General features: G+C 44.8%; 1 protein-coding gene across 3 annotated transcripts in view; it reads left to right on the top strand.

The window, feature by feature from the left end:
• The window catches only part of adgrl2a (adhesion G protein-coupled receptor L2a), a 639,330-nt gene that overhangs the window by 486,179 nt on the left and 133,637 nt on the right, over positions 1-19,514 (top strand). For all 3 annotated transcript variants that reach the window (XM_041208140.1, XM_041208142.1, XM_041208141.1), the window contains one exon: positions 19,195-19,304. In XM_041208140.1, coding sequence (XP_041064074.1) covers positions 19,195-19,304 — 110 coding nt within the window. The remainder of the gene's footprint in view (positions 1-19,194; positions 19,305-19,514) is intronic.

The raw sequence follows: 19,514 nt of genomic DNA on the forward strand, positions 1-19,514 counted from the left end.
CTCTTCTTCGAAACTGTGCCACAGCATCTTTTTTATATTTATCAGAGGGGTCAGATGTGGCCTTGGCTTCACATTTCATAATCTTTATTTTTCCAAATCGAACCTTGCCACCACGTTACACATAAAGGCAAGGCAATCCATCTCATCACAAGGCTTCAAAATGTCACTTGTTTAGGGTGATGTTCTGCAAAGACACAGGGGTTTTCCTTTGTCTCCCCTTCCTCAGTACAATACAGGTGGCAGTGATATGGCTTGCTGAAGAGGAATGGGAGGAGGCTCATTTGGAGTATAACCACAGAGATAGACTTCCATGAAATTTTTACAACACTTGGCTCAACCAGCCCAAGTGTATACAAGTGTTAAAAGTTTAGACTTGGTGTTGTTCAGCATCGTTAAACTCAATTTTGGGTTTACGACCCCAACCGGCACTTTATGGATGTAACTGGAAGCCTGTTTGTTCGGGACCCATGGCGAGGAAGGAGTCAATAATTGATAATTGTTTCCAGTTTACTTTTCCCTTTATTTTGTGAGGCAGGGGCAGAGGGATGCGGGAAGGCTCCTGGTGTTGATTCACAGCTAAAGGCGGGTGGCTGGAAAACAGCCAGGAGAATGCAGACAAGAAGTAGAGCAGAAAGGCATCAAAGGAATGTCGGGTCTGAAACACTTGAAGGGAGTGAGCGGGGGTGGGGGACGGGGACTGTGCATCTGAAGCAAACCTAAATAGGGGCCTGGAAGTGAATGGGGTAACCAGCAAGCGTCGCTGTGCTTGCCAAAGCAAGAATGAAGGGAATGAGAAAGAGACAAAGAGGCATGTCTTCATTGAAAGATCTTTTGCCGTACCTGTATTGTGCTAGGGAGGGGAAGACAGAGGAAAAACCTTGTGCTTTCACAAAACATCATCCTAAACAAGTGATATTATGATGCCCTGTGACAAGATGGATGACACTGTCTTTCTGTTTGAAGGACGTTTCTCTTATGCTGGAAAGGCGCCACTCTTAAAAAAAAAAACCTATGAAACTTTAAACCCAGTCCCCCCGTCTGACCCCTCAGTCGAATTATTTCGAGGAAGAGACATTTCTGCTCAAATGTCCTGGCCAAAATGTACCCCTCGACCATCATCACTAAAATGAATTATTTGGCCGTTGTTGAATCACTGTTGGTGGGACTTTGCTTTTGCCGCAAATTAACTTCTGCGATTCCTATATTACAATGTCAGCTGCACTTCAAAACGAATCTTTCATTGGCTGTAAGGCGCTTTGGGGTGCCCTGAGGTTGTGAAAGGCGCTACATAAATGCACTTTTTCTTTCCATTGTCTTTTCTCCTGGTGCTGAATTGCACCCGGGGTATAATTCCATAAGCACTGGTCATCCTTCACTTTTCATCAAGTGTGCGTGAGCCTTAACAGTGCCTCCCATTTGACTACGCACCCCAGTGGTACTTCACAGCCAAGTCTAGTTCTGTTCACACTGGTGCGGCGGAGTAACAAGATTGTCACTGGGCTGAAGAACTCTAGGCCAAACCCCAAGGGTGTTGAGGGCAACAGTAATGCAGCTCCCCTCAATCCCAGCTGAGGTAACCTAACTGAACAGGGACCTTATATGAAACCCAGGCCCCCTTCTTGTCTAATGATAAAAGCAAAATTCTGCGGATGTTGGCGATCTAAAATAAAAACAGAGGGCGGAATTGTCCCAAAATTGTGCTGTGTGTGTGGTAATGGGCGTGAAAAAGGTAATTTTACTCGCTGGTCGCAATGGTGGGTTTTTGTGCCAACTCATCTGTTTCCCACCTCATTAATTATGCAGCCACAGGAAACACCCTGTCTCGCTGGTGGGCAGCCTCTGAATCGGCCATGCCTTCACCTCACCCCCAGGTGCCAGATCTATAGTGCAGCCAAACGCACACACACACACACACACACACACACACACACACACAATTCTCAATGTTTGCATCCCAGAACTGCTCAGTGAAGGCGTGGCCCTGAAAGCCAAGAGGAGTTCAGTGACCTGTCACTGGAATGCCTTTTGGAGGCCCACCATGATGTCCTCCACCCCAGCTCTGGCTGCAGGAGGTCCAGCAATCTCACCACTCCAGCTTGGGAGGTGGTGGGCAGTGCCAACACTGCACAGAAAAGGTTGACCATCCAGTGCAGAAGAGGGATGAATGATCTCACCCTTGCCACCAGGGTAAAGCAACCATCTCATCGCCCTAAACTCCCACACTCACAAGGCCATGACACATTCACTGGCATCTCACTCACCTGCTCAAGGGATATCACCACTCGCTCTCTCACGCACACCCTCACATCGCCATCTGACCTCATCTCCTCTGGAAACTGCTTCCTCAGCGCTCACCATCTTGAGGCCACTTGCACAGATCAGCATGTGCCTCCCCCACACACACACACACACCCTGGGATGCCCCCTTCCCCAGTGCAGCCCTCCCCCCGCAACCTCTTTCCTTACCTGAGGCCGCTTCTCCCCCTCCCCCAAGCCAGCCCTAGCCCTGCAGCCCTTGAAAAGCCACCCCTGCGTTACGGCTGGTCCGGTAGGTAGAGACCTGCCTATGAGCCCCCCTGAACGTGATGTGGTGCTGCCTGTGAAGCCTGGCACTGATGACCACAAGTGCTGCCTCAAAGTCCCAAGCGAAGTGCAGCCTACCAGGCACACGACACTGTGCAGTTGTAAAACACGTTGGGCTGCAATCACACCGATTGGATGGATGATCCAGCGTGAGGGGATGTTTCCAGCAAGCTGCTGCTAAAGTATTGAGGTTCGGCTTCTGAAGTGGGGCTGCAGGAAACGCAGCCCACCTTGGACGGGTGGAGCGGGCAAACTGGCTTCATGATGTCATAAAGCTGATCTTTGGCTTTCCTGCCATATTGTCCGCTCACGCCTGCCATGGCACCCATTCCCAACAGGAGCGGATCATTCTGGCCAGAAGGTGCTGGAAAAACTGAACAAGTCTGGCAGCATCCATGGAGAGAGAAACAAGGATTCACGTTTCGAGCCCAATATGATCCTTCTTGTCCACATGATTCATCACTGAATTAATTCTAGCTGAGCCGACCATGAGCTGTTGCAAATATGAGCTGGACTTGGCAGACATTTGTTTATCGGGAATGATTCCAAGTTGAAATGCCTTTTACCAAAAGACAAAGTGTAACCTTAGCCATAACATCATGTCATGTGTATTAAACAGCAGTGGATCATTGTGAAAAATGCCTCACTAACATAGTGTGTACATCCTGCAAAGACCAACTTTAACCATTCTCACTGCACATTGCAGACCTGATTTTTAACCTAGCCCATCCAGCAGGAGTACCGCTAGTTTGGGTCAGATGCCCGATTTACACCGTGACTGACTTTACTCCATGTTTGTCCTGTTACCGAATAAAATTACACAGGATGTCCAATCCCAAACTGCCTATTTCCTATGGGTGGATTTGGTTAAAACCAAGCATGGAGTACAGCGGTGTGGTGGTAATGGCAGTGGATTAGTAATCCAGGGACTCAGGCTCATGCTCTGTGGACATGGGTTCAAACCCCACCATGGTAGCTGGTGGAATTTAAATTCTGCTAATTAATAAAAGCAGGAATTGAAAGCTAGTCTCAGTAATGGTGACCAACAGCACTGTGGATGTACCTACACCACATGGACAGCAGTGATTCAAGAAGGCAGCTCACCACCACCTTCTCAAGGGCAACTAGGAATGGGCAATAAGTGCTGGCCAAGCTATGAATGAATAATAAAAAAAAATGTTGATTGTCATAAAAACCCATCTGGTTCACCAGTGCCCTTCAGGGAAGGAAATCTGCCATCCTTAGCAAGTCTGGCTTAGATGTTACTCCAGACCCACAGCAATGAGGTTTAATTTTAACTGCCCTCCGAAATGGCCTAGCAAGCCATTCAGCTTGAGGGCAGTTAGGGATGGGCAACAAATGCTGACCTTGCCAACGATACCCCCATTCCATGAAAGAATAAGGGAAAAAAAATGCCCTTTAGGGAAGGAAATCTTTTGTCCTTCTCTGGTCTGGCCTATGTTTGACCCCAGATCCTCAGCATTGTGGCTGATTCTTAACTGCCCTCTGAAATGGCCGAGCAAGCCATTCAATTAAAGCTCAACTGGGGATGGGCATTAAATGCTGGCCTTGCCAGTGATGCCCACATCCCATGAAAGAATAAATTTAAAATAATGAGTGCTGATGTGTTTAGTATCTCCTGGACCTCTGACTGGAGCTGAGCAGGCCCAAGACAGCTCTGCTGGTTTTGGGGTGTGTGTGCATGGATTTTTATCTAACATGCCTGTAGGAACAGATGGAGAAATCGCCAGACAAAGCAAAATCAATACAACTAGTGTAAGGAAGAAGATGAGAAGTTGCACAAAACTAAATCACTGAACTATTCGGTGACGAGAGAGAAGAACAGAGCAAGAAATCGCAGTGGACATCAAAGGAAAAAATGAAAGCCTCTTCGGGTATGTTCAAAGTAGGGAAAACATTGAAGAACAAAGCCTCTTAACTATGACAGAGGTGAAAATATTAGATTCTAAGAACTACCTGAAAGTACCCTGCATGTAATGGATTATTTTTAAGTGAGGTGGCTGTTACAATGTCAACAAATTTGGCAGCCATTCTCTACACAGCAAGATCCCACAACATTGATTAAAATTATTTTTTCTGTATTGCCCACTGTCAATCTGGAACAGCACCTTAAACAATCCCAAACTCTTCCAGCCCAGTGCTGGTCTCAGAGCTTAAGTTCCGGGGGAGGAGAGGCTTCAACTTTTAAACTGGAGAGCGTTACCAGTGGAGTCAAACATACACACTGACAAGAGTGCATTTGTTGCCTATTTTCTTTTAAAACTGAGTGGCTGACTGGGGCCACAGGAATCATGCGCAGGCCAAACCTAGAACAGTTAACTGGTTCAGTTCCCTGAAGGACGTTAGTGAATGATGAGAGACTACTCCAATGTTGATGCTAGTTGCATTTTCCTACATTGCAACAGTGAATACACTTCAAAAGTATTTCTCTGGCTGTAAAATGCTTTGAGATGCCCAGTGGTCATGAAAGGCACCATATAACATAATATAATATTTCCCCACCTAGCAAATGAGCTGTTTGTTTGATGTTACAGTTGGGGTTTGAATTCATGATCTCTGGGCTACAGTCTAGTCACATAACTACTAAGCTACCATACCCTTCACTCCATTTTTGACTGGGCATCATCATGACAGAAGCCCTTAAGTGCTTCTTCCCAATCCGGTGACCAACTGAGATCACCTCAAGTTCAGCAGCTAAGTAATGAACGCGGCATTGAGAAAGGTGAGCGGTTGCAGATTCATAGAGCACCAGATGCAGATGGAATACATCCAAGAGTATTTTTTTTAAAAAAAGAGAAATCTGGTTAAAAATTACTGGTGGTGTGGAGGGAAAGTCTGCTGAGCTCGTTAAATAAAGGGTGGTACCAGAAGAGCAAGAAACGCTAATGTAATTTCCATCTTTAAAAAAAAGGTCAGAAGCATGAGCTTGGGAATTATAACCCAGTTAGCTTGACATCTGCAGTGGGAAATTGCTGGAATCTATTATAAAGGAAGCAATTCAAGAGCATTTAGTAAGAATAAAGGGCAATGAATCAAAGTCAACATGGGTTCATGAAAGGCAGGTCAAGCTGTACAAATTTATGAGAATGTTTAAGGTACATAACAGAGTTAGTGGTTAAGGGCAATGTTGTAGATATTTTATATCTAGACTTTTAAAAGGTATTTGATAAGGTCTCTCGTAAAATGCCTACGACTGAAGTGAAACTCATGGGATTGAGGAGGATGTTGCAAATTGGATAATTAATAGGAAACAGAGGGGCCGTTATTGGTTTATACTGGACTGCAATGACCAGATGAGCCCATTAGGGATTAATTCTGAGACTGTTGCTGTTTCTAATGTTTTATTAATTAGCTGGATGAGAACATTGCAAGCAAAACATCAAATTTTGATGATGCTACCCATTTTAGAAGGTAGATGGTTTGCGGAGAGGGAAAGAGACACACAGAGAGAGAGAGAGAGAGAGAGATAGCATTCAAGCCGTTTCACACAGCCCAGTGAATGAGTGCCCACGAATCATCATCGCGGGTTGCTTGAAGGAGGGCGGGGGTGGTGCCAGTTTGCCCCTCAGCACTTTTGTTTTGTTACTTTGGCCAGAATCTTCCAGCACCTCCACCCACCCACCCTGAGGTGGGTTTGCCTGCGGTGAGGCCAGCAAGCCATTGAAACCTCTGTCCACATCGGCGGGACCGGAAGATCCCGCTGGCAGGAAGGGGCTGGAAAATTTGGGCCTCCTTGTTTCGTCTCATTTAAATTTTGTTGGCCTGAGTGGAGAAGGGCCATTGATTTTTTTTTTTCCCTCATTGCTAGGCAAATCGCTAAGTCACAACGCCGAGGCCAGTTGACTGTAGCAACTTAAACTGTAAGCAAATTAACAGGAATGCTGAAAGGGGATGGAAGAAGAAGATGTGTTTGGTGGAACCACCATACTGGAGGTGGCGGAGGGCGATCCACTGAATGTGAAAGCTGGTGGGGCTCATGGCTCTGGGAGGGAGGGGAAGGGGTGAGAATACAAATGAAGGAGATGGAAAGGGCATGGTCGAGGGCCCTGTCAACCGCATTGGCGCGGAATCCTTTTTTGAGGAAAAAGGAAGACATAACAGAGCACTGGCATGGAAGGTGGTATAGGTATAACAACGATGGGAAGAATGGAAGAGGTCGCTACATGAAGTGGGGGTGTGAAGTGCAGTCAAGGTCGCTGTGGGCGTCAGTGGACTTGTACTGGTCGATAGCCCAACCTCAGAAGTGGAGATGGAGAACTCAAGGAAGGGAACAGAAGAGTTGGAAATCGATGATGAGGAAAAGATGGAAATTAGAAGCCAAATTGGTCTTTTTAAAAAAAAGCTTTCTAGTTTGGATTGAAAACAGGAAATGGCACCAGTGCAGCCACCAGTTTGCCAGAAAAAGAGGTGAGAGAGGGGACCTGAGTAGGACTGGAACAAGGGCTTCTCCATGTATCCTACAAAAAGGCAGGCAGAGGCAGGACCCAGATGGGTTACCACTGGACAAGACCTGTTCAGTATGAACAGGTTTCACCTTAAGTAAATAAAACAATAATAAAAATAATGCTTAATTATATAACTAGGTCTAGGCCCAACCATCTTCAGCTGCTTCATCAATGACCTCCCTTCCATCATAAGGTCAGAAATGGAGATGATCGCTGATGGTTGCACAATGTTCAGCACCACTCATGACTCCTCAGATACTGAAGCAGTCCATATCCAAATGCAGCAAGACCTGGACAATATACAAGCACGGGCTGACAAGTGGCAAGTAACATTCGTGCCACACAAGTGCCAGGCAATGATCATCTCCGATAAGAAAGGATCCAACCACCACCTCTTGACATTACCATCACTGAATCTCCCACTATCAACATCCTGGGGGTTACCATTGACCAGAAACTGTACTGGACTAGCCATATAAATACTTTGGCTACAAGAGCAGGTCAGAAGTTAGGAATCCTGCGGCGAGTAACACACCTCTTGACTCCGCAAAACTTGTCCACCATCTACAAGGCACAAGCCAGGAGTGTGATGGAAATACTCTCTTGCCTGAATAGGTGCAGCTCCAACATCACTCAAGAAGATCAATACCATCCAGGACAAAGCAGCCTGTTTGATTGGCACCCCCATCCACCACAATAAATGTTCACTCCCTCCACCACCGACACACAGTAGCAGCAGTGTGTACCACCTACAAGATGCACTGTAGGAACTCACCAAGGCTCCTTAGACAGCACCTCCCAAACCCACGATCACTACCATCCAGAAGGACAAGGACAGCAGATAGATGGGAACACCTCCACCTGGAAGTTCCCCTCTGAGTCACTCACCATCTGACTTGGAAATATATTGCCGTTCCTTCACTGTCGCTAGGTCAAAATCCTGGAACTGCCTCACGGACACTGTGAGCACTGCGGGTGTGCCTACACCACAGGGACTGCAGCGGTTCAAGAAGGCGGCTCACCACCACCTTCTCAAGGGCATTTAGGGATAGGCAGTAAATGCTGGCCCAGCCAGCGATGCCAGGAATGAATAAGAAAAACCTAATTTCTGGATAGAAAACCTATTTGTTGCATTACACTGGGCCAATGCAATTTTTATACCACAGCAGGAGAAGATCAGAAGCAAAATGGTTGAGAACCTATATTTCAGAAGAGCAGGGAAGCTGAAAGGAATGACAGCAAGTCACAAAAAAGTTAACATTAAATGAAGCAAAAGTGCAATGGAATGGAAGAGTGTAGGTAGCAGCAGGAGAGTCAAAACAGCAAGATTTCTGAAAGATTTTGTGTCATGCTTTTTTGTGATCTGAGGATGTCCCAAAGAATACAGCCAATGAATTAATGTTGAATAATAGCCTTTGTTGCCGCAGCCAATTTGCATTCAGCAAACTTCTGCAAACAGCAAACCCAACGAATAAGCACTTAGCTTGTTTTCATAGTGTTACCTGAGGCAGAAATCTTAGTCAGAATACTCATTGCTCTTCTTTCAAATAGTGGAGTGAAATATTTTAACACCTACCAGTACAGACAGGGACGAGGCCTTCGTTCAGAAGTTCATTTTGAAAGATTTACTTGATTGGTTCCTGGGCTGAGGGGATTATCCTGTGAGGAAAGGTTGAACAGGTTGGGCTGTATCCATTGGACTTTAGAAGAATGAGAGGCGATCTTATTAAAACATGTAAGGTCCTGAGGGGGCTTGGCAGGATGAATGCTGAGAGGATGTTTCCTCTTATTGGAGAGACCAGAACTAGGGTACACGTTTTAAAAATAATGAGCCTCCCATTTAATTTGGAGATGAGGAGAATTTTTTTCTCTCAGAGATTCTTGAACCTGTGGCACTCTCTGAGAGAGAAAAATTCTCGGTGGAGGCAGGGTCATTGAATATTTTTAAGGCAGAGATGGATAGATCCTTGACTACCAAGGAAGTCAAAGGGTATCGGGGGTAGGTAGGAATGTGGAGCCGAGGCCATAATCAGATCAGCCGTGGTCTTATTAAATGGTGGAGCAGGCCTGAGAGGCCAAATGGCCTACTCCTGCTCCAAATTCATATGTTCCCTTGTCACTCCTGCCATTGCAACACTATCACAGAGCTGCAATGAATTATTGAACTGAATCATGTGCTGAGATGATTTAGCTGTATGCGATGTTGCGTTGGGAATGATCTCTCTCTCTGTGTCTTCTCCACTCTGAAGAGCGACAATTAGCGCAGGACATGCTTCCTGCTCTCTGCACGATGGGATTCTATCAGCCCTTGATGCTAAACCTCCCCATTGCTTCACATCAACTCGTCATGTTCTTCTGTGCATGCCTCACCATCTATCACCATCAGGGTTTCCAAACAGGAGCAACCTCTCCCAAGGTTCCTGACTAATGCGTGCAGTGTATGTCATTTATCCCTATCCTAATCAGCCTTATTACATCTCTCTTATGTCAGTTCAAGGATCCTCTCATTCATTATCCTTCCCCCCACCAATTCATTTTCAGCATTGTAGCTGGAACACCAGAGCTCAGACTCCCCCAGACCCCTTCATACATCAGTGTGGTACCATGGTTACACCACTTTGTGAGCAATATGAGGGAACAGCATGGAGTTGATCCAAACCATAAGGAAAACAGCAGCAATCCTGGTCATCAGCCTCCAGCTGATGGGGATACTTTCTTCAGTCAGGAGGCTTTGAGTAGTTATTTTCTCTTGTTAGAAACTCGAGCACTTGGGCTATTTTTGGTGTAGATGTTTGGCAATTCAACTTTTGCGACTGAGTCAAAGGCAGGGAAGCAGGAGAATCCTGACCAACCCCAACAACAACATCTTGGAATTGTAGGTGGAACACAGAAGGAGGTCTTGCAGCCCATTGTGCCAGTGCTGGCTCTTTGATAGAATAATCCAATTAGTCTCATTTCCCTGCCTACCCTTCAATTTTGCCTCTTCAAACTTTTATCCAATTTCCTTGCTAAAGTACCATTGTACCATTGAATTTGCTTCCACCAAGCTTTCAGGCAATGCCTTCCAAATAAGAACTAGCTGTTTAAAGAAACCTCTGGTTCCTTTGCCAATCTCTTTATTCTTTGGTTACTTTGCCATCAAAAACAATTTTGCCTAATTTTCACCATCATGAGTGATTTTGAATACGTCTATTTATTCTTCCCTTAACTTTCTCTGCCTGAAGGAGAACAACCTTAGCTTTTCTAGTTTCTTTATTAACTGAAGCCCATGTTCCTGATCTGGCACCATTCAAGTAAGCTTCCTATGCACCCGTTATTAACACCTTGATATCTTTCCTCAAGTCTCGTGCCCAAACTTGCATTTGTATAGCGCCATTAATGGTGAAACATCCCACAGTGCTTCAAAGGAGCATAATCAGACCAAATATGATACTGAGCCAAATGAGGAAATATTAGGACAGATGACCAAGTTTCAGTCACAGTAGGTTTCAAGGAGCAACTTAAAGGAGAAGAGAGCCATAGAGCGATGTGTCCAAGTTTGCTAACAGTATAAACCTAGATTGGAACCTAAGTTGTGCGGAGGACATAGAAGGGCTGCAAAGAGATATAGACAGGATTAAGTGAGTGGGTAACAAGGTGGCAGATGGGGTACAATGTGGGGAAGTGTGAAGTTATTCATTTGGGTCGTAAGGATTGTAAAACAGAACATTTTTTAAAAGACATAAAACTTCTCAATGTTGATCACAGAGCCACACAGTGCAGAAGAGGCCATTCGGCCCATTGAGTCTGCACCGATGTTCAGAAAGACTTGGGTGTACTCGTACAAAGAACACAAAGTTAGCATGAAGATACAGCAAGCAATTTAAGAAGGCAAATGACATGTTGGCCTTTGTTACAAGGGGATTGGACTACAAGAATAAAGAAGTATTGCTACATTGTACAGGACTTTGGGGAGACCACGCCTGGAGTCCTGTGCGCAGCTTTGGTCTCCATAATCTAAGGAAGGATGTAATCGCCTAGGAGATTCACGAGTCCGATTCTGAGGATGAGAGGGTTGTTCTGTGATGAGAGGCTGAGTATACTTTCAGGAGTTTAGATTTCATTGAAGCATGCAAGATTCTGACAGGGGAGACACAGAAAGGTTGTTTTCCCAGATTGGGGAATCTAGAACATAGGGGCCCGGTCTCAGGATAAGGCGCTGATATTTAAGAATGAGATGAGCAGAAATTTCTACTGAGAGGGTTGTGAACCTTTGGAATTCTCTACCCCAGAGCATTGCAGGTGCTCCATTGGTGACTATATTTAAGGCTGGGATAGACAGATTTCTGGCCTCTCAGGGACTCAAGGGAACGGATGGTGAAGTGGAGTTGAGGCAGAAGATTAACCATGATCGTATTGAATGATGAAGCAAGCTCCAGGGATGGTATGGCTTACTCCCGCTCCTATACTTATTGTCTTATGTGCAAAAGGCCAGATTTGGAGGGACATAAGAGATCTAGGAAAGTTGTAGGGATGAGGAAGGAAAAGGCCTTGGAGGGACTTGAAAACTAGGATGGTAGTTAAAAGTACAGTTGTAACCAGTGAGCTCAGGGAGTGATGAGTGCATGCAACTTATTCTGAGTTTGCCTTACAGGCAAAAGTGATGCTGTTCAATACTGAGGAATTGTTGGACCAGGGCAGGTTGAAATGACAAAATGTTTGCGCCTGCACAGAATGTGAAGTGGGTCTCTCAGATATGTAACAGTTAAAGCCCAGACTGATTCTTTTGAGACCCATTTTGGGCACAACATAAATGGCAGATGTTTTTAGTGAATCATTCACAACAGTCCTTTCTCGCAAATTTAAGACCATGAACACATTCCGGTGCACTCCTTTTGGATGAGGAATCTATAACATGTGTGGAGGTCAGTGACGCATGTGTTCTGAAGACAATGTGAGGCATTAAATGCCTATAGGGCACCTGCACCAGATGGGAAATGTGCTAAAATCCTTAAGGAATTGAGAGGCCTAATAGGTGAGGCTCTGCTGTATTTTTAGGAGCTGTATAAACAAGAGGAGCTGGCTCAGACAACTGGAGGTTATGGTATGTGATCCCAACTTTGAAAAATAGGTGCAATATAAACTTGGAAATGACAGAGCAGCCTGCTAAACGCTAGATGGGAGGACCTGCTCAAGAGAATTTTGCACGATGCTCTTGCTGCTGTGCTTCAGAGCTCAGATGCCTCAAAGAATGGTCAACCTGATTTAGAAGCAAATCTGAAAGGAGACCTGAACAAGGAGAGCGATGTGTAGTATTGCATTCAGTAAGATTGAGGAGATGGGAAAGGGATCTGACATTTTTAGCTCCACCCTTTGCTCTTCATCTTCCTCCAATCTCATGCCATAGTCCATACCCTCAGAGATTCCGACTCCAGTCTCTTGCGCATCCTCCCTTGAAATTATGGATGTGGCAGATATTTTCTCTGGTAGACATTAGCATTGGACTTTCAAAATGAGTAGTCACTGGGGCAGATTTTGGCCTTGTGCTATAGTGTAACTTGGACAATTGTGAGTCAGTGACCCATTGTTGCTGTGCTCTCAATCTTAAATTACATTGAAGTCAATTTGTGACCACTCATTTGATGCAAGTAAAAATTGTAAGAGATGCAAAAACAGGCCATTGGCTCTTGGTCACCCATTTTACGTAACCGCACAATGTCAAGATCTTTCCTTTTGACTTCTGACCTGAATCTTCAATTCAGAAAGAAGTAAAGGGACAGAGAGATGGGGAGCAAAACAGGTGGGAGCTAAAAATAGCCTGACGACATGTTCCCAACTGATAGATAAGCTCTCTGACCTTTATGGCTGAGCGTTTGTAAATGATTTGCTGATATCTGTGAGTTGTGGATTCTCTGGATTCCAAAGTTGGGTTTTGTTGCTGCCGGCTTCTCTCCAGGATGTTTCAAAGCCCTTTGGTTTAGCTAAAAGCTTCTATAATGAATACAGAGAATCACAGAGTGAATGCAACGGCAACCCCAAGTCTAATGGAAGAGTAAATTTTCAATGCTGATGCCTGTGAGCTTGAACAAAAAGTCAGTGCGACATGTATGAAAATCATTGAGTAATAAGGCGTCAAAGCTTGCTACAGAAAAGGGCACAAAGCTACTATAGGATATCTTCAATATACCCAAACGTCATTGTTGTAAATCTATACTAGAGGTCAGATTGTACATTAAATCTTTTGAAATTTGACCTGCGAAATGCATGTTTGGGTCGATTTTTATACATTTTGAATCGGTGGCAATGGAAACTGGACCCGCTCACTGAATGGTTGGTTCTAAGCCGCACATTGAACTTGTGCAGGTCAATACAATCCCATTCAGAAGACTTGACATTGAAGCACCTCTACCGTTTGTGACAAATTTACCGTTTCGCTGGCTGCGTCCACATTCCCAACAATACATAACGTTCACGCTATTCCATCTGAGGTCTTTGTTCCAAGAAGAAAGAGCTTGTTGTGTACAGCAGCCATTAATGAACATGAGTAGACAAGTCAGCTCAGAACATACCAGTCCACGCAGTAAGTTATGGAATGGATGTAGCTAAGCTCATGATTTTTTTTTTATTGATTCACGGGACGCGAGCATCGCTGATGGGGCCAGCATTGATTGCACATCCTCAACTGCCCTTCAGAAAGTCACCATTACTGAAACTTAACTTTTTATTCCAGATTTTTATGTGAGTAACAGAATTTAAAATCCCCAACTGCCAAGGGTGGTATTTGACCTCGTGGCCAAGAGTTTTGTTTTTGGGGTCGGTACCCCCCAAGGTTGGGACCATTTCCAGGTCTCGACCCTGTCGGGCGCGGGAGGGACACGCCCAACGTGATTTTTTTTGTTGCTTTGACCAACAAATGGCCGGAGGGTGTGCTCGCTGTTCCGATTAAAGATGGTGGGCCAATTGGAGGTCCTCCGGCTGTGAGAAAGCTGGAGCCTGAGAATGCTGGTGAGAGGGAGAGAGCGAGTATCTCAGTATAGTGGCACTTCTCATAGTTTCGAGGAAACAAATGCTGCCAAGACTACCTTTATTGGAGTGGGAAAACAAGCCGACAGCTCGGCCTGTCAAGCCTCAGTCCCTGAGGAGGCCTGTTCATTCTGGTTTGAAGACACGGCTTTATTTTGGGGCATTTCTGCTTTCAAAGTAAGCACAGCTCGGTGCGTTTAAAGGTTCCTGTGGCCTGCCTTGCTCTCCTATAACGAACAAGCCTAACGTTCAGAGAGTCCCCTGACGCTGATGGCTCCAACCACCAAATAACCGCCCTCGTGACACAACAAGGAACGAGCGAGTGCATCACAGGCTGCAGTATTCGAGGGAAGCTGCTGAGAAGTGACCAAAGAACACGCGGGGGATGGGAGTATCGGGAGAAAGATCCAGGGTGGTGGTGGTGGCTGGTGTGGACAGGAAGGAGCAGCTAAGAATTTAGCGACATTAATTAATTAAGCCCCTAAGCACAGTTACCTACCCCATATCTGTTAAATATCTATATAGAAATGAGCTGGGATCCAGTTGACATCAGAGCCACAAACAGGAATTTCAGTCCGTTGACTATATTTACTCTGTCCTGATCCATCAGGAGGATTAAAGCATTTCACCTTCACACACCAATCAAGGGATTAACTCTGATTTCAGAGGAATGCCACTGGGCAGTGAGACACTACCAAACAAGGAATTTTCTGAAAATGGATCTTTTTGAAAAGAATTGAGCACCTTGAAACATTTTTCTACACTTAAGCCATGACGCAAATGCTAGTTGTTTGTGCCTGTTGCATGCATTCAAATTTTTACCATGCACCCATGTTGCAAATGCAGCGTACTTGAAGCTATTTACAGACCTGAAACTTGGGAGTGTAAATTTGAGTCCTCAACGGCCCCATGTGATCATGAAACAAAAGCAGATTGAGATTCCCCTGCCAGGTAACCTTCACCTTGGTGTTCTGGCCAGGCCCCAACTCCTGGTCTGGTCTGTACGTGCCATGAGCGTGACTTGATAGTGAACACCATTGGTTTTTGATGACTCTCTGCAATTTTTCTGCAGCCAAGCCAGGTAACTAGCAACCAGTTCAATAGCGAATTCAGGAGAAGCAGCTTTCCCCTAGAGAGTGATGGGAATGTGGAACTTGCTACCACAGAGAGCAACTGAGGGAAGCTAGCTAAGCAGATGCGGGGGTAGAAAGGAAGAGAAGGATGTTTTGATGGGGTGACGAAATAGGGGGAGGGGGTTCGTGTGGAGCATGCACCAGATGGGCTGAATGGCCTGTTTCAGGGTTGTAAATACTTTGTAATATATTATAATTCGTTGGACTTGTCCTGATGAGTTCTCCAATGTTCAGACAGAGCTACCTGCTTGACTGTGTTTCAGGTCCATATTACAGTGCAAGCAGCAAATAGTAAATTGTGTATAAAAAAAACCTGTGTCAGTGGACACATTTCATTCTCAGCCATGTGCATTATTCATTAACAGGATGTGGGCTTCGCTGGCAGGGCCAGTCTTTATTGCCCATCCCCAGTTGCCCTTGAGAAGGTGGTGGTGAGCTGCTTTCTTGAATTTCTGCAGCCCATGTGGTGCAGGTACACCCACAGTGCTGTTAGGAAGGGAGTTCCAGGATTTTGACCCAGAGACACTGAAGGAACAGCGATACCATTGTTACCGTTTTAAACCCTTGCCTCTCCCCATCTCTCCTCCTTTAAACTTCTGTCTTTGACCAAGCTTTTAATGACCCATGCTGATAGCTTCTCCTTTAGCTCAGTGGTAGTTTTTGCTTGATTGCACTGGGACGTTTTACTTTGTTAAGTGCAAGCTGTTGTTGAGCACACTATGAATACATAAGGATCGGATGAGAACTCTGAATAAACCGCTGTAGATTTATTTCTCCAATCACTCCATTGCAATTCTGTGAGAAAGATTATCCTGGGGTCCACTGCATGAACTGTGGCAACTCCTTTTACTTGGAGCATTGCTAGTGACATTGCTTCCTGGTACCTGGGTCTTAACCACCTGCCAGTAACCTGGCAGATTCCTGGAGACCAGAATTCAGTTGGACCTCAGAAACTCGGGTCTATGAACCCACTGCAAGATGAATGCCCCTCTGAGGTTGACCTTGCAGAAATGAAATGCATACATGTGTACTTAAGTGGGCCAAATCAAAGCCTGAGTCCAGCAAAGGTTTCTGACCAACAGCCAGTTGGTGTAATAAAGGTAAAATGCTGCAGATGCTGGAAATCTGAAACGAAAACAAAAAAATGCTGGAAAAACTCAGCAGGTCCGACAGCACCTGTGGAGACCGAGACAGAGACAACGTTTTGAGTACATATGACTCTTCTTCAGATCTGAAGAACGTACTCGAAACGTTGTCTCTGTCTCCACAGATGCTGTCAGACCTGCTGAGCTTTTCCAGCATTTTTTTGTTTTCGTTTCGAGCTAGTTGGTGTAGCCGCTTTATAGAGCCGGTCTAGTGTTGCAACTGAAGACCAAGATTGCTCAGAGGATTGCCAAAAGACCTCAATGGCAGAATGACAAGTTTCAACATCAGACAGCAGCAAAAACACGGGAATGTCACACGGGACAACATAGTTGAAGCCCCCATATGCCCAGCAGCTGAACTGTAGAGTTAAAAGGTTCAAAAATGGGTGTAGTGAAAATGACAGGATATGATGAGATCCATGATGGTAGCCTAGGTAAAGAATGCTGCTTATTAGTGTGGGTCTTGCTCAGATCCCATAAAACCGATAAGATCAAGAGGCGCCTGTGAAGTAATAACACCCACATTGCAGTTATACCAGTGAGCCTAACGTCCATAGTTCAACCTTTCGATATGTGCGTCGACAAGACGTTCAATGATCACGTTCACGCTGAATGGAATAGGTGGATAGTTGACAGAGGAAGAACCTGCATAAAGAGTGGAAATCTGCACGCTTGATATTTTGTGTGGTTTTTATTATCATATTGTGGGATGTTGTTAGTGAACAAAGTGTCATGAGATCATTCAGAAAATGCAGACTACCCAATTCAGTAAGATGGAGAGGAAGGTGATTTGCTGTGGAGGGATGATTCTGAAAGCAAAAGCATTAAATCTGATCCAGAGTGGGATCCTTACTTTGATGCCATTGTCAAAGTGACTCAGAAGAAATTTGATGAACTCTGCATCGGAGGCCAAAGACAATGAATTTGACGGTTTTAAAACGCTTTGATTGGGGTTAAAAGTATCCATGTTCAATTAATTAATTCCATGAGCCATGCTACATTAATATGAATTACCAATATTTTTTTTCACATTTCAAAATGGTGACCACTGCACCCACACTGGAGGTTTCCATCCTATACTCGGTGTAAATTCAACCCTCATTTTGGAAGCTTCAAAGGTCGACTTATTCGCTCTGATCTGCGGTCTACTTAAATATTTATTATTTGAGTGGAATACTTTTCACTAAAGGTGTGGTTCGATTTTTTGTATCTAATATGCCCATTATTCATTTTCACAGAAATTTGTTTCTCCTAATGGTATAATAATTGGTGAATTTTTTACTAAGTATATTGTTTATGAATGCATATCCCCCGTTTACTTTCTTAATGCTAATCTATAAACTGGTTCCGAGGTTAGCCTGTACTCCACCTCTTCAAACAATGTGAAAGCAACAGCCAAATAAATTGGTTTTCTGCTGGAATCTGCTTTTTAAATTTAATTGTACATTCCTGATGAGCTAAAGATCTCTGGCCTGTTCACTATAGCCTACTGTTCTTCTCCTTTTCAAGTATATATCCAGTTCCTTTTTGAAGGTTTGGATTGAATTTGCTGACACCACCCTTTCAGTCAGTGCATTCCAGATCATCACGGTTCACTGCATCTAAAAAAGAACCTCATCTCCCCATTCCAGATCCAATCTTTGCCTTCTGGTTACCAACCCTCCTGCCAGTGGAAACAGTTGCTCCCTACCTATCCAAAACCCCCTCGGAACTTTGAACCTCTCTGGTAAAGCACCCCTTGACCTTCTCAAAACCATAGACTACTGCTCAGGCCGACCCGGCCACCAGAGAAAAAGTTATCCAGGGGAGTTGAAGGATGGCGAGCATCAGGGCACAGGGCGCAGTGAATATCAGTGTGCTTTCATTTTGGAATCTGTCCCAGTCATCGATTGCTGCTGAAGGGTCGGCACCTGCAAAAGCTGCATTCCTTACAATTACCCCATCATAGTCAGCCCTCGTCCTCCAGTGCACTTTAAAAATAAATTTCAAATCCTGCAAATAAAATGAAACATGAGGAATGTTCCTGAAGTAGTTTCTCGGCGTGCAGTGCTGCGCCTGACCTCTGGCTCGGAGCATTGACACGATCACAACGCATGTGCTCAGCCACTTTCTGAAAGCTCGTGGCCAATAATTCCAATAAGCTGCCCCGGTTACAATTGTTTATTGAAATATGTGCCTGCACAGCGATGCCTTGTGCGTGCTTGCCATGGACAAAGAAAAGTCATCTGTCTAGCCAGAATCACAAATTGTGGGGCAGGAATATATCATAGCTTTTGTGAGGATGCACATTGGGAATTGAGGTTTGATTAAGCCCATGTTGTAGGAGTGTTGACAAGAGAGATACTTTCTGTTGATCATAATCTTGACTACTCGAGTATCTGTGCGCCAACACTTGTCTTAACAGCTTCTACTGTCAGTAAATTACATTCTGATTTCAGTACATAATGTCTCCACAACATTGGTACAATGTGCTACTGATCTTGACTGGTCAATAACAGTAAAGCATTTCTGCGCAATTAATTATGTCCATGTTGCAGGCAAAAATAAAGCAAGAACAGATCATAGTGTGAAGATATGTAACTTATTTCACTGATTGTTTACCACCCACTCTTAGAGATTGCTCCAGTTCATTGAGATCAAACCCAATCAATGAGGCACTCCCGCTTGTATTCCAGGAGCCTTCATTTTATCTATATAACTTTATTTGCTCGAACTGGCTAATGTAATATTAATTAAGTATCTCCAGCTATTGATCTGGCTATTCTGTTTTGTGACAAAGCCAGCTGTGTATTAAATCATTCTCAGTAACTTGTGAATTGGAGATCCATTATCTAAATGAGTTGTCTTGTGTTTTCCTCATTACAGGTGCAACAACCGAACACAATGTGTTGTGATAACGGGGTCAGATGTGTTCCCTGACCCTTGTCCAGGGACCTACAAATACCTTGAGGTCCAATATGAATGTGTCCCCTACAGTAAGTACAAGTCTTCCTTTCTGATTAATCTGTGTTCCTTGGCATAGGAGTTGTTTTGCAACAAATGCATCTCCTTGGGCGGTGGTGTTGGAGTGGGTGGGGGTTGGGGGGTTGGGGGGGGGGTGGGTGTGGGGGCAGGGGTGGGTGGTGTGGGGGCTGTGGGGTGGGATGAAATGTAGTTAGGATAAATGTTAAACTGGTCATTTATAA

The sequence above is a fragment of the Carcharodon carcharias genome, chromosome 16, assembly GCF_017639515.1.
Source record: "Carcharodon carcharias isolate sCarCar2 chromosome 16, sCarCar2.pri, whole genome shotgun sequence".
NCBI classification, from domain to species: Eukaryota; Metazoa; Chordata; class Chondrichthyes; order Lamniformes; family Lamnidae; genus Carcharodon; species Carcharodon carcharias.